The 14981-nt window shown below is 40.2% G+C and overlaps 2 protein-coding genes and 1 non-coding gene across 6 annotated transcripts in view; 2 read left to right on the top strand and 1 right to left on the bottom strand.

Moving 5' to 3' along the window:
• Positions 1-1208: 1208 nt before the first annotated feature.
• trnat-ugu (transfer RNA threonine (anticodon UGU)) lies at positions 1209-1281 on the bottom strand. The gene has a single exon. It is a non-coding gene; the product is annotated as a tRNA-Thr (tRNA).
• A 72-nt stretch (positions 1282-1353) lies between these two features.
• On the top strand, positions 1354-6694 carry LOC134876615 (cholesterol 24-hydroxylase-like). The gene is made up of 15 exons (XM_063901632.1): positions 1354-1937; positions 2062-2139; positions 2303-2384; positions 2541-2611; positions 2792-2878; positions 2989-3127; positions 3269-3379; positions 3468-3630; positions 4169-4234; positions 4805-4877; positions 4948-5032; positions 5409-5519; positions 5671-5759; positions 5851-5917; positions 6016-6694. The coding sequence occupies exons 1-15, from the start codon at positions 1798-1800 to the stop codon at positions 6163-6165; spliced, it is 1512 nt and encodes a 503-aa protein (XP_063757702.1). The 5' UTR covers positions 1354-1797; the 3' UTR covers positions 6166-6694.
• Positions 6695-7686: 992 nt separating this feature from the next.
• Positions 7687-14981, top strand: part of ccdc85cb (coiled-coil domain containing 85C, b) — a 44793-nt gene continuing 37498 nt past the window's right edge. For all 4 annotated transcript variants that reach the window (XM_063901636.1, XM_063901635.1, XM_063901634.1 and 1 more), the window contains exon 1: positions 7687-9162. In XM_063901636.1, the coding sequence (XP_063757706.1) occupies positions 8445-9162 (718 nt within the window). In that variant the 5' untranslated portion in view covers positions 7687-8444. The remainder of the gene's footprint in view (positions 9163-14981) is intronic.

Raw genomic sequence — 14981 nt, 5'->3', positions numbered from 1 at the left:
GGCTTTTTTAATCATATGGATCATTGTATTTCCTCATACAAATAGTTTTATGTACAGACTTATGCGTCAATGCATCAGATTCTGAAGAATGCACATAACTGATTCTAAATCTGATTTTGTGACGTTTGTGCTTACTTTGTCACCGCCGTTTAGCCCCTTTTAGCACCCCAGAATGTGTTCAATGATGCCAATACAGTTAGACGAGCAAACATAAGTGCCCAACAATGTCCATCTGCATCACTAGGCCTATCACTTCCATATCCATCTCTTTGTTAAGCCTATATGAAATTCTGTGTTGACTCAAACAATTACCCTGTTATTCCGTGCGCCTTGAGATGATTGTGTAATTGTATGAACCAAAGGAGGGTTTTCGCTTCACCAGATGAGGTGAAAGCAGGGTGGATGTGATGTGTGAAGTGCATCTATCTACGTAGTCCTATGCTCCGTTTGGTACTGTTGGTCCTATTTTCAGTCTTGGAAGAATTTCCCTACCTAGTCTGAAACTGACGATGAACTCTGAGGTCGGAGGCATTACAGTTTAGTTCAAAGTTTTACATTTGATGAAAACTTTTATCTCAGTGTGAACTGTAGTTTACGAGGTGCACTTCATGTTGCTTGCCACATAGGCCAACTATAGACTCATTAATTGGTTAGCATATTAGCTCAGATTTTAAGGGACCTGACATAAACTCAGATTGTAACTAAATTGATGGAATACACAGCCACTTTAAAATAGCTAGTTAACCCACCACCAAACCACATCATAAAACATAATCTCAAGGCCCTAACCTTGTCTGATGTAAAACCTGGTGACCTAAAACAGCCGAAAGACATAATGTAATACGTCCTTTTTCTTGAAGTAGGCCTAGTTTGTGTTTGGTGATTTTCTTAAAGTTGTGAAAACAATACCTATAATCATCTACTGGATATTACTCATTCAAATGTCATTCAGTGGAAATGTTAAGGATGACCGTAGGAAACATGGTTACATTACAGTTAATGTGAACCTGATTCGCCAATCATCATTTCATCATATCGTCATCTATAAATAGGCGATTATAAACTGCATAGTTTTGCACGTTTCTACGCTTCCAGAAGGCATTTCGGCACTGTGAACATATAAAGCTTCAAATTAAACGAACCACCATGCTATCAAGGTACAAACAGATATTAAAATTGCTACGTAAAGTGAAAAACATCATCTAATCAGGCCCCAGCGAGGATCGAACTCGCGACCCCTGGTTTACAAGACCAGTGCTCTAACCACTGAGCTATGGAGCCGGATCCACTGCACTTCCACCTCCGATAAAAATTTCAATTGCGTCTATCTTTCAATCGCGTCTCTCTTCCATGTAAAAAACAATACGGAAGTTTAGATTTTACCGATCAAGTGGAAGTCTATCAACTGGTGATATTCTATTGCGTGAGGCAGATGTGTCGGTGGCGTCTACTTTGAGGAGCCATTGTCGACTAACCAGGAAATACACTTTTTAATTGTTTCGACTGTCGTTAACATTCATTTTTAGGCTCCATAACACTTTGAAGCACATTCAGTACAAGTATGTGAGGTTGTGGTTGCGATGCCGATATCAGGACGCTTACAGAGATGACTACTAGTATATTTTTGTATAGAGGATGCATAATTTTGTTTGCTGAGGCCAAATTGGATGATTAAGCAATAATCAAGTCTAAATATCCCAGTTAATCGGTAACACCACCAGTTAATCGGTAACACTGACGCAGTTGAGCACAGTACACGAACGATTGACTTTAGACTGTCAGCATAAGGCTACCAGAATGGGAATTTTCTATGGAATTTTGAGCTGGACTGCTTTGTTTCTGCTGTTTATGGTTTTAATAGCGTTTCTTGGTTTCTGCTTGTACATTAAGTACATTCATATGGCATATGACTACATACCTGGGCCCCCGAGAGACAAGTAAGTAAAGTAGGGCGTTGTTTACAGTCCAAGGCTAAATTATGCTACTTGTTTTCTCTTCACCTAGCTAGCTTAAATTAAACTCTACCTATTGTGATGTTAAACATGCTTTCTCTTTATACAGTTTTCTCTTAGGACACGTACCAACCTTTTTGAAGGCATTGAAAAATGATGACGTTATACACGACAAATTTAAAGAATGGTAAGCCTTGAAAGAGTGCATTACTCTTTGTCTATAATGCTTTCAAAAGTTTAGGTTGTCATTACTTCTGTTACTCCTGATCGATATTGTGGCCGACTTCACTTTAGGTGTAACCAAATGTATTATTTGCATTCCAAACCCATAATCAAAATGTAATTTACAGGTGTGAGACTCACGGGTCTGTTTGCAGGATAAATTTTCTGCATCATGTCATTGTCCTTGTAACCTGCCCAGAGGGAATCAAGGTAAACAGCCAACATATTTCAATTGCATTGCACAACACAACACTGTGCAAAGGTGAACCATCTATTGTCCTTTTTTGCCAATAACAGACATGCATATTCCCTGGTAGTATAACACCTTGTCTTTCCATGTACCCTCTTTTGATGATTCTATTTTAGGAGATCCTGATGTCCCCAAAGTACCCGAAAGATGATGCCTACAAGAAAATCGGCAACCTGTTTGGTGTAAGGTATTATTATTACACAGTCAGATTACCTCTCCTGTTCATACTATACATATGTTATTGATATAAATACTGCAACAAGCACTTCGAACTTGAAACACTAAAGTTATAATTATTTCAAGTGTTATTTGTGATGTGTATTTTTGAACTTTCGAAAGTCTTTCCTTCAAAATGTCTCTTTTCAAGGTTCCTAGGTAATGGCCTGATAACCGCACAGGATCATGAACAGTGGTATAAACAGCGCCGGATCATGGACCCAGCGTTCAGCAGCTTGTGAGTTATTTGATAATCACAAACTGTGAAAAAGTATTTGCTTAACCTTTATTTTACATGCAGTGTTTGCATTCATTGTAGGTTCTTCCCCAAACTACCTTTATTTCCAGGTATCTGAGAGGTCTAATGGATGCCTTCAATGAGAGGGCAGAGAAACTGATGTTAAAACTGACAGATGTAGCTGATAACCAAACGGAGGCCAGCATGCTCAAATTGATGAACTTTGTAACCCTTGATGTTATCGCTAAGGTATTATGTCACAGTTTTACAGCATAGAGTTCTTTAAACCTGATCCAAAACATTTTAATTGCAAGTGACAAAATAAAACAGGGTGTGACATAAATGAATCTGGTAATTGTATAACTACCTAGTTCTCTTTTTGACACTCAGGTTGCTTTTGGTGTGGATCTAGACCATATGAAGGATAAGTCCGTTTTTACTAAAGCCATCGCGTTAACTCTGAAGGGGATGATCTACCAAATCAGAGACATTTTTTTTAAAGTATGAATTCACAGCAAGTGTATATGGAATTTATGTGGTGGTGACACAACAATAAACTGTGTGAGATCTTATCTTCTTGCATTTCTAGTTCCATCCCAAAAACCAACCGTTCATTAAAGAAGTGAATGAAGCCTGCCGCATGCTGCGCGCAACTGGAGCTCAGTGGATAAATGAAAGAAAGGCCGCCATGCGAAATGGCGAGGATGTTCCCAAGGACATCCTCACACAGATCATCAGAACAGCTGGCAAAGGTAATGCTCAATCATTTCAGATACATTAAACATTCTTGATTGTTTTTGTGTGACTTCCTGAGGACGGGATATTTTCCATAGAGATGTCTGCCTTCTCTCAAATTATGATGAACATTTCTTTATAAATCTCAACAGCAACGTATTTTTCAAGAAATCATGACCCGCTTTCTAAAGATGATCCACAGACCTTGTTATGATCAGTAGCATGTAGGAACCATTTTCTACCAAAGTACACCTGCCACATCTACTCGAGAGGGTTGCAACTGTAACGTTGGCTAGCACTGTGATGCTAAGTGAGTTAGCGATAACGGTTAGATATGAACCATCATCATGGGCCACCCCGTCCTTGAGTAGAATCACTCTTCCTCTTGCAGGGTTTAAGGCGTATTGTGGTAGAGAGCAAATAGTTCTTACATTTAACTGCCCACATCAAGGTCTGCAGATTATCTTGAGTAACAGGGTCATGATTTATGTTCCAGTTATAGTTGATGTCTTCAACATTGGTTTACTTCTTTAATTCTAATTTCTTACTTCCCAGAGGGAAGCATGACTTCAGAAGATGAAGAGTTGATGTTGGACAATTTTGTGACATTTTTCATTGCTGGTGAGTCTGTGTTGTTACTGCTTTGTCCATAAAGCTCCAAAATGAGAAGAATGCTTCACCCAACAATTTAATATTACTTATATGAGATTCTGAACTATTCCCTGGTTAGGTGTGAATTCTGGAGTATAATATTACTTTTTGACATTGGTAAGGTGTCATGTATATGTATATGTATATGTATATGTATTATTATTATTATTATCATCACAACTAGGGTTATAAATGTTACAATGTTTTCAGGCGAAATGTTCTTATATACTGTATAGATATAAAGTGGTGGTGGTGGTGGTGAAAGTCCATAGGGACTTGGCCTGGGAACTGGAAGGTCACCAGTTCAAGTCCCCGAAAGACCAAGTGCTACCATGGTGTCCCTGAGCAAGGCACCGTTCCCTACACTGCTCCCCGGGCGCCGTACTTATGGCAGCCCACTGCTCCTTACACTAGGATGGGTCAAATGCAGAATGTAAATTTCCCTCTGTGGGAGCATTGAGGGTTCCTAATACAATAATGTAAGTGTGTGTTTTTTATCCAGATTTGTTCAATTGTTAAAGTAAAGTTCTGACCTTTTAGGGCAAGAAACAACAGCCAATCAGCTGGCTTTTTGCATCCTGGAACTTACAAGACATCCTGAGATACTGGAGAAGTAAGAACCAAACAATTTCATAATGCAGCTTTGAAATGAGGGTTTCTTTAGTGTAGTTTTTATTTTTCAGAGCAAAGATAGAGGTTGATGACGTCATTGGGATGAAACAGATGATCAGTTATGAAGATCTGGGGAAACTGATCTACGTCTCACAGGTACATAACATCAAGTTAGGAAATTATGTAAAGATTTTAAGGAGTGAAGCATGTGGTAAAACCATTTTGCAACTTACTCCTGTATTTATTAATTAATTCAATCATTCTCTGGCTCAAGTCTGCAAAAACATACAACTTTAGTCAACAGATAAACCAGTAATCCATTTAGTAAGCAATTTAGAAACCTCTGTTATTAATTTAGCCTCTGAGGGCAACTGTCAGTTTTTACCAAACCCAATATCAGAGCTAAGATTCCCCTTTTTGATGAATCATTGAGTTTCCCCTTCTCTGAAATTTGGCTTCAATCATTTTATTCTTCATTGTTTTTAAGTAATTGACCCAGGATGTACACTTCACTCTGTAACCTTCCCACCAGTTGCTAAAAGAGACTCTGAGGATTTACCCAACAGCTCCAGGCACAACTCGTATGTTACCGGAAGACACTATCATCGACGGTATTAACTTACCTAAAGGATTCGTGTGTTTTGTGAGTATCTCTAAAGCAGGAACTGTGTGTGTCAGAACAATGGCAACCATTACTTTAAAAAAACAAGCACTACAAATATTTTTGGAATACTTACAAACCAAAATGACATTACATGCTATCAAAATGTTCAATCAATTATTATGAAATTCAGTTCAGCTCGTATGCGACCGGGAGAATGGAAAAGTTCTTCAAGGACCCGATGACATTTGATCCGGACAGATTTCACCCAGATGCTCCCAAGTAAGTATCATACAACATTCACATAATAATGTCTTTTTTTCGTAGGCACAGGAAAAAGGTGTGTACTTAAAGTGTCTATGTTTGTTTGAAGGCCCTATTACTGCTACTTCCCCTTTGCCCTTGGCCCACGTGCATGCCTAGGACAGAACTTTGCTCAGGTGGGTTGTGACAGTCTTGCATATTTATAACAAATAAAATATAAGAACACTTGGAAATAACTTCATGTGTGTTGTTGTTGGTGGTGGGGCGATTGCAGATGGAAGCCAAATTGATAATGGCCAAGCTGATCCAGAGGTTTGACTTTACGCTTTCGCCAGGACAGAGCTTTGACATCTTGGACAATGGCACCCTCAGGCCGAAGAGTGGAGTGGTGTGCTCTGTCAGACACAGGAACCACAATAATTAGATGGTCGTAATGTACTGTGAACTAAGAAGATGGTTATAATGTGGTGAAATTGGGATGCTAAGGCTAGCTTACTGCCTGCAGATTTGTTCCCTTGATTCAACCAAAAGCCGCTTATACTGAAGAATTGTTTTATTACGTATTATTTTTATGTCTTTGCTTCATTGTAAAGAAAATGGTATTAATGGTGCAGGTTTTAATGATATAATTTAATCATAGCAGTATATCTACATTAACAGTATATCTACAAGCAGTAACGGTAACTACTGATATTTTTCAAACACTAATGGGGATATGGGAATACACTTGAACTACTTTTTAATCTAGTTGGAATGTATTGTTTATTTCTCACTAACTGCTCTTCCATACACACTGAGCTGGTTGTGTACCTTGAACGCTAACATTGCATGCAGAATTGATCAACTTTACACAAATGAAAAGAATTATTAAGAAATTATTTTTATTTATGCAGAAAAAAGAAAATTGTATTTTTTGTTAGCTTTGCACTTTAATAAACAAATGGCTATTTGAATATCTCCTAATATGTTTTGATTTAATGCCCAGCCTGTTGTTTTTTTATGTACTCAACCTGCTGTGGCATTACTGACAATGTACACAGGGGGTCGCTGTGACCTTGCAAAGAAATTTCAAGAGCACCTGTTAAACTGAAATTCCCAGACAATTGACTCTCAAAGTTACCACAAGTTTTATTTATCCCGAGTTTACCTGCCACAATAGCGGCGTTGGTATTGTTTTCACTTTACGAGTATATGAGGGTACGTTTCTTATTTCAAAATATGCTATGGAAGACACCATAGACTACCAAAGACAATGTTTCGAGTCATTTACATTGATCATATTTCTGATCTATCTATGTCTATTGACAAATTCTGTCACCCCAATAAGTTTGCGATGCAGACACAACACTTTTCAGGTTTATGACTGAGATCCCAATGAATGTTATGATCCAAATGAATGTCAGGTATGACATTGGGATTGGTTATTGCAAGGGTTATGAAAGGGCCATTTCCCCCATCACTTTACGCTCCTGGTACGATATGGTTTCACTTAAGTTTTAAGGTGTTCAATGATGGGTGTGGTCCGAGCAATGGCGCTGGAAGCAGCGGGCAGGAAAAGGCTAAGGTGGCCATTGGTCCCCCCACTTTATGGCCCTGGCCCTATATCAATTCAAGATAGGTGTGTTAGGTGATGAATAATTTTTTATCATTTGAAAAAAATTGCTATTAGGCCAATTACTTGTGAAACAGCTTTAGCATAGCTTACAAATAAAACATTTTGACAAAAATATTTTACTAATAAAGAAAATGCTTAAATGTGTCTATTCACTTGTTTATTAAGTAGTTAATTAGTAATTTATGCAAGAGTAGAATATTATTAAATTGTTCAAAGCGATGAGCTAGGGCTGTGTTGATACTCTTTTATTTTTTTACAGAAGAATGATATGTTTTTGTCAGTCCAACTGGTCTCTGTTCCTTTAAGAGGGCTGAGCCTGAGCACTGTGAGCCTCGGCACTGTTCATCTACCTGCTGCTGCACGCTGCTCTGCTACGTCTTGATTGGCCGTCTTGGCCGAAATCCCCTTGAATGATTTCAAACCGAACCTGAGTGTTTGGACAAGAAGGAGGAGGGGGGGCGCTGCTAATTCCGAGCAGGCTGAGTGGAAAGGCTTGAATCCTCCGTCCGCAAACACACCACCTCAGTAAAGAAGCTTATCCGAGGAGCGTTGTTCACGGTGAAACGCGTACAGGAGAGCACCGAGTGGACTTTAAAAGAGGCTCGTGTTTACGCGACGTTTTCTATTTTTTGTAAAAGCAAACATTTGCTTATTTCAATTTGTTTCGCTTTCTGTTTACCATCATTTGAATGGAGCGATGTCAGGAGGAGAGGGCGCACATTGCGATGGGAATGTTGATGGGAACCAGGACCTGATTGAAAGTAACTGGTAATTAATCGATTTAAAACATGTGTTTCCGTTATTGACCGAATGTTAGTACGATCAGTTGTTTTGGAAAAAGGCTACAGAAAGGGTATTCCTTTACGAGATTAGCGAGGGCATTCAGTTCATGCACGGGTTGCCATAGCATCACATTAATATTTCCTTTTAATTATCGGCCTGTTGAGGAGGAGGGCATAACGATGCTTTCATATTTTGGACAATGTACTTTAACACAATCCCGCAACTGAGGCTCTGTTGATTTAGTTTTAGACAGCAAATTTCAAGCCTCCGTTTTAACACTATCTGAGACTCAGCCAGAGACAGCCATGGCCAAAAATCCGTCCGAGGGAGCGAAGGATGAGGTGAGCCAGCTGACGGACGAGGAGGTGCTTCGGTTCAGCAAAGAGGAGCTGGTCCGGAGATTAAGGAGGGTTGACAGCGAGAAAATGAACCTGATGATCGAGCATGGCAACATGATGAAAGACATCAACCGAAGGCTGCAGGTGCACCTGCACGAAATCCGGAGCCTGAAGGAGATCAACCAGAAGTTGCAGGACGACAACCATGAGCTCCGGGAGCTCTGCTGCTTCCTGGACGACGACCGACAGAAGGGCAAGAAGCTCTCCCGGGAGTGGCAGCGATTCGGCCGCTTCACTGCCAGTGCCATGTGGAAGGAGGTGGGCAACTACATGATGAAGCTGAAGGAGCTGGAGGCTAACCAGGACACCGTGTTGAGGGAGAACTCTGAGCTGAAGGAGATCATCCTCATGCTGGATGAAGAGAGGAACGGAGCAGGGTCCAGGAGCTCCATAGACAGTCAGTCCAGTTTGACCAACCTGAATGGTGGCACTGGCACCATCAGGGATGTCGGAGATGGAAGTAGCACATCCAGCACAGGAAGTGCTGGAAGCCCAGATCACCACAATCACAACCACATACACAAGCCTGCCACAGAGAGCAGTAAACTAGGCACCACCATCAGGAGGTCCATGGATGACCTGTCAGCACCGCACCACCACAGGAGTATCCCCAATGGACTTAATGGTGAGTACACATACCCCCTCCACCTGTGGAAACACACCTGGCTGTCCTGGCCTAACACAGTGACACACATCCCAGAGTCCAATTGATCAGGCCTTACATTAAAAGAATACATCAGCAACAACGTGACCATAAGTATACCAATTACTCACCCCATGTAAACCTTAAATTCTTGAAAAAACAGGTTTTTCTTGCAAGTTTTGAAGACTCAAAAAACTGGAGATAACACTTGAGGAATTCAGGTCAATGAGGGCTGCGTTTAACAACTGAAAAACTATATCAAATATCCATTTAAAAACAGTCACAACTCATGCAGTATAATCCAAGTCTCAATAGGTTTCACTACTTAAACACCCGCATAAACAGTTGACACTTGTGTGAGTCTGAAGTATAATAATTGGTAAAGTTGAATTGAAAATGCATATGTTTGGGAAGTAGTGTGCATATGACTGCATAAATGACATTTGGATTGTACTGCATAAATTGTGTTGATGTTTTAATATAGTTTTGCTGTTGTTAAATCCGTCCTTCATATACCTCCAGTCATTTAGACTTTTCTCAATGTTTTATTACTTATTCTCTTCGAGTTATGCGAGTAAATCCAGTATTGATAAAGAAAAGATCATTTGTAGGTAAAGCATTCCTTTGGTAAAATGTTTTTTTCATCCATGTGGCCAAAAGTATGGTATGGATGACCAAAAGTTACCCCTGACCTAAAACAGCTTTTGAAATTCTACTTTATTTCTTACACTACTACGTGGTTCTACTTTAAAAACGCTGCTGCCCCATTACATCTGTATTCATCTTCACGGTTTCATTCCTTATAATACAGTCAGTGGTGATTGCACTGACACCATATGCTGATCAAAATTGCTGTGAGGGATTAGCATGTGGGGTCTTGGCTTAACCTAACTGTAAAGTCTTGATTGGGGTGATTTTGACACACACACACACACACACACACACACACACACACACACACACACACACACACACACACACACACACACACACACACACACACACACACACACACACACCACACAGTATCCTTAAGTGGCCTTTTCAGTCCCATGCTACCCCATCATTTGAATCTGCATTGATTTGGGTCACTGCACTTTTGGTACTTAAGGAACAGGACTTATCTTAATAGCTTTTAGAGAAGGGGACACAGGCAAATTGATTTTTTTTGGGGTCATTCAATGATTATCATTGTTGCCTTTTTGCTTGTGGAAGAGCACTCATGTCTGCTTAGGGCCCGTTTGAAATGCATGGCATGGGACCAGAAAATCAATGTCCCTGTGTTAAGACCTAAATACATGGCTGAAAGCTTGAAGCTGGGATGAAAATGCCCTGATGGAACAGGAGGACACTAAGCTTCATTTAGCTAGCACATGGGATGATAACTCACTGCGATCTGTTTGGCAAGGGGAGTAATTTCTGTTTCATGGGAGGAAAAAAAATCCCCCATCCGTTTGAAACTTTATCATTTATTCCCCTGATTTACAGGGATGGGGCAGCTCAAAGCAAGCAGCTTCAAATCAGATCACAAAGGTCACGTTGTCCATCGAGCATTCCGGGACATTGTAGACTTTCAAATCCATGAAGGTAACAAATACAAAATAATGGAAACAATCACGAAAGGAAAAAACCGCCACCCTTAATCCGTTCACATGCCAACACACACATTTTTGGTGTGGTATTTGGCTCCTGTTACATAACATCAATATTGTGTCTGCAGAGGCCTAGCACCTCTCTAAGCCGCTGTTTCGCCCAATGTGTGTGACATTGTGTGCCCCTGAATTTCTTTGTGCTCATCACTGACAATACAAATACCCACACACACAATGACACGCTGGCATGGGAAAGACCCGCCTCACTTGAGAGGAGGTTTATTATATTTCATTGTTTAAACCATTGCATTGGTAATGACGTAGATGCTATCTTGTCTTAAATAGAGCTGAGCAACACAAATCTTTCATACATAATTGCAAACAAGTCCATGCGGGAAAAAAACAGGACTGCTGTTGATGGTGCCAAAGATATCAATCGATAAAAAATAACAACAGAGCAACATTGATTCTAATCTACTATTAGATAACAGGGCCACCGTGGGTAATTTTGCAATGTCTGTAATTCAATTTAGGCCCAACAAAAAGTCTAAAGTTCTCCTGAATACAATTTCTTTTGTAATGTTAACAAATATTAAGAGGGTTGTAAAAATATATTTTTTGTTTGGGCGAAGAAGAAAAGAATGGTTTTCCACTCAGTCATTCATTGAGTGCATCAGTACCTCTAAGGTGACTTTCATCATGGCATCTTGAACTCAGATTTAGATCACTGTTTTATATAACTATTGTATTGTTGAAACAAGTCAATAAAACCATGAACTGGAAGTAATTCTAGGACTGCTTTCATTCATAGGCTTCTATTTCTCCTTCATACTTCTTTTAGTGTGGCTTTGAAATACAAATGGGTATTGCATTTCATTCTATGTTGTCCCAAAACGGAACTTGTTTAAACCTGCAGAAACCCTGCATAAGTTGACTGTACCCAGAACTGTTTCATCACTCCAGTACCCCTTTCAAAACCTGCTTGGATAGAAATGTAATTGCTCGCAGGTTGACACTAGCTACTCCATGCCTGACTAGTAAGAGCATTCTTCACTGGCACAGATTTACTCAATTGGCTGCTTGAAATCTGAGCGGAGTGACCATGTTGGGAGGTCAGATGTGGCTGCAGTGTGAGGTCCGCAGAGTGGCTTTTATTTAATACTGTCCAAATGCCAGTTGCTCCCCCTGGGTATTTAGGAGACAAGCTCAAGGATTGCCACTCGAGTGCTAAATGAACAGCATCTGTCCGGTTGCCAGACGTGCACAGACGGACAGGAAGAAGAAGAGGAGTAGGATGAATGTGCTTGCTGTCCCAGGAGTAAAAGAGACACCAGTTGGTTGAGGCTTCTGTTTCATACATTTTCAGACAAATTTTAAATGTTTCTGGCAATGTTAAATCTGAAAGTCTGTCCCTTTTTTTAGAGGCAAGAGAGGCACTGGGAGAGGAGTGAATAAAAGGGGGCCCTCAATGGGTCTTGCTGGTGTTGGGGGAGTGGCTGAACAGCGGTAAAGGGTTGGCTGAGGAGATGCAGGGTGGAGTAGTGGGGGACTGTTGGAGGGCATATTGTGCTCAAAGGAGGTTTGGTTTTTCTGAGACATCCTGCTGTCTGCTTAATTGAATTTCTTGTGCATTGACACGGCTGAACCTTCCCCCCCCCGCATGTTTACCCGGACAGGGTGTGTGCTGTAATGCGTGAGAAGGCTTCTGTTCTGTAGAAATGAAACAATAAAGAACAGCAGGGGTTTCATTGAGCAGCACTGTGTTCATAACCTTTTAAAGGTGACTTCTATACATTGTTGAAGGAAAGAGTCCTTTAACCGGGAATTTAGTTTGAGTTTTTTCCCAATGCTTTAATCTCTGGAAGTCAAGGTATTTTTTTAACATGTTTGTGGTTGTGGTTGTGGAGGCCTGCAATTAGGTCTGTCGTTAACACAGGCTTAAGAGATTTTAATGTTTGGTTCTACAACATAAAATATGTCACTTAATACCCAACTCATAATTGTTTGGAGCTTCTATGTGTCGGCCTACAAAATGTGTTATCACTGCACCACATTATTTCCCAAATTTGTAACGTCTGCATTCCTTTTAGGTGGTCCCAGAACTCTGTCCCAGTCAAAGACTGCCTGAAATATGATGCTGTCTCAGAGAACTTGCATAAGGCTCCCCTATAGTGCCACACAGACTGAGTAAAGCTGTGTGAGATGAAGACAGAGCGGCCAAGCGAGACAGCAAAGGTCTCCTTTGACATTGTCCAGATGAACTGATAAAGAGCCTCTCTGCAATAACACTTGTTGACCTTTAACAGACCCTCACACCATCTTCTGGCATCTGAGCCGCTAAATGGTTTTAAAGGAACAATAACTCATCAGATAAAGTGTCTCTCAACAAGCCAGAGAGCAATGTTTCTCAGATGTGGACAGGGAAGGAGAAAGGATAAGGCTTACGTCAATATATTTAGCTTTTTTTTAAACCACATTTTGAAAGGACAGTGTAGCAGCTCATGTTGGACAGAGGGTAATACTTTTCATCAAGTGAGTTAGAAATGGTTCTATGCGCATGATGTCACCAATATAATGAAAGACTTAAAGTTTTAACCCATGACAGGTGACCTATTTGAGTCAGAAGTAGCAGAAAGTGCAGTGCCATCTAGCTCTAGTCACCAAATATAAGTTACCATACTCATGGACATTAATGCATTATAACAAAATGTGCAATTAATTTAGTAACATGCTTTAGTATGGCAACAATGGCTACAGGCTACTTCTGGCACATTTATGCAGCCGCTGTGGAATTCTCCTTGCCTTTCTTACATACTGGTATGTGACTTTGTTTATCCATGTGTATGTGCTAGAGGCCAGTGAGATGTTAAATCACGCCCAACTTCTGTTGACTGCTGACTGTGGCAGGCTAAATTAGTGGACCTTCATTACTAAAAAGTTAACAGTAGCTTTTCCTTCCCCATACCAAACACATGGTCATACTAGCGTTTAAATGGCCACATTTTACTGTGTAATACATTTAATTCCAATAGCAGCACCAAAATTGGGACACAGCATGGAAGATAATGTGTATTTTAAGCTAAGTTCAACTTTGGTAAACTTCAACCCACAAAATCACACGATAAAGTTGCTTGAAAGTGCTAACATTTTAGGGAATGAAGTGTTGCAAGTTCCACAAGAAGAAACGGTTGGTTTATTAGCTGTGTTGCACCATCCACTTTTAATTAACCATCCGCTGTTTGAGTATAAATTATTGAGCAAAGTGGTGCACAGTGATTAAACGCAGAGGGGGGAGTAAACGACACAGTACAGAGAAAGAAGCTCAGGCAGCTATTGTGATTGCTTGTATGTCTCCACTAGCGTGTTAGCGGTTAGCTCAGCAGCTACAGCCAGCTAGCCCAACATATCTTCTAGTTCCAAATATTTTTTACATGAGTTACATGACTTTTATCTGTGCCATTTTCTCTGTACTTTTCAGACTCTACCATTGGCCTGTTAGGCCTTTTGGCTGTGGGTGGCTTACAGAAACCAGTTCGATAGGTTAGTGATTCACCGAGAATTAAGACTCATCCGAGCTTCAGCACAATGGATTAATTGATATGTTGTTTCACATCCCCAGAGACAGTTTGCAATGACATTCTACATGTGTCTTCATGTGTATTTTGCTGTGCCTAAGAAGCCATGTTTAGTCACTCTGTTGAGTCATCATGTTAACCAAATTAGGTTAAAATGTGTTATAATGAACTCAGTGAGAATGTTAAAATAAAAAATGTCAGTCTTGAAGTGGGTTTTTTTTAGCACCTGGCCTTTTATGTGTGTTATTTTGTCTTAATATACGAGTGTGAACTTTTCCCCTTTCTGATTGAGAGGCTTTTCCCTCTCTGTCTCACTCTCTCTTTTCAGTTTCCTTTCTTTTACCCTGGGGGAGTGACATGACCTAAAAGCTAACAAAGAAACTGTATAAACCAGCCCTCCCTGTCAGCCATCCGTGTGTCTGTGCGTTTTATCACAGTAACGCAAATTAGGCAGTGCCTTGATATTTACATTCATGTGTGACTGAAGCCTTTGGTCAATTTTCCCTCTGAAGTGAACTCTGAAAAAGTTTTAAAAGTAAACTGCACAGTTTTGAATTAAAACATCAATTGAGATCACTTTCTAATAGAAAGGATTAAAGCAGAAATCTTCATAGCTATTTTCTTTTCTTCAAAG

This window comes from Eleginops maclovinus, chromosome 15 (assembly GCF_036324505.1).
Source record: "Eleginops maclovinus isolate JMC-PN-2008 ecotype Puerto Natales chromosome 15, JC_Emac_rtc_rv5, whole genome shotgun sequence".
In the NCBI taxonomy this organism is placed as follows: domain Eukaryota; kingdom Metazoa; phylum Chordata; class Actinopteri; order Perciformes; family Eleginopidae; genus Eleginops; species Eleginops maclovinus.
Note: the sequence above shows the minus strand (reverse complement) of the source record. Positions and strands in the feature narration are given on the sequence as shown.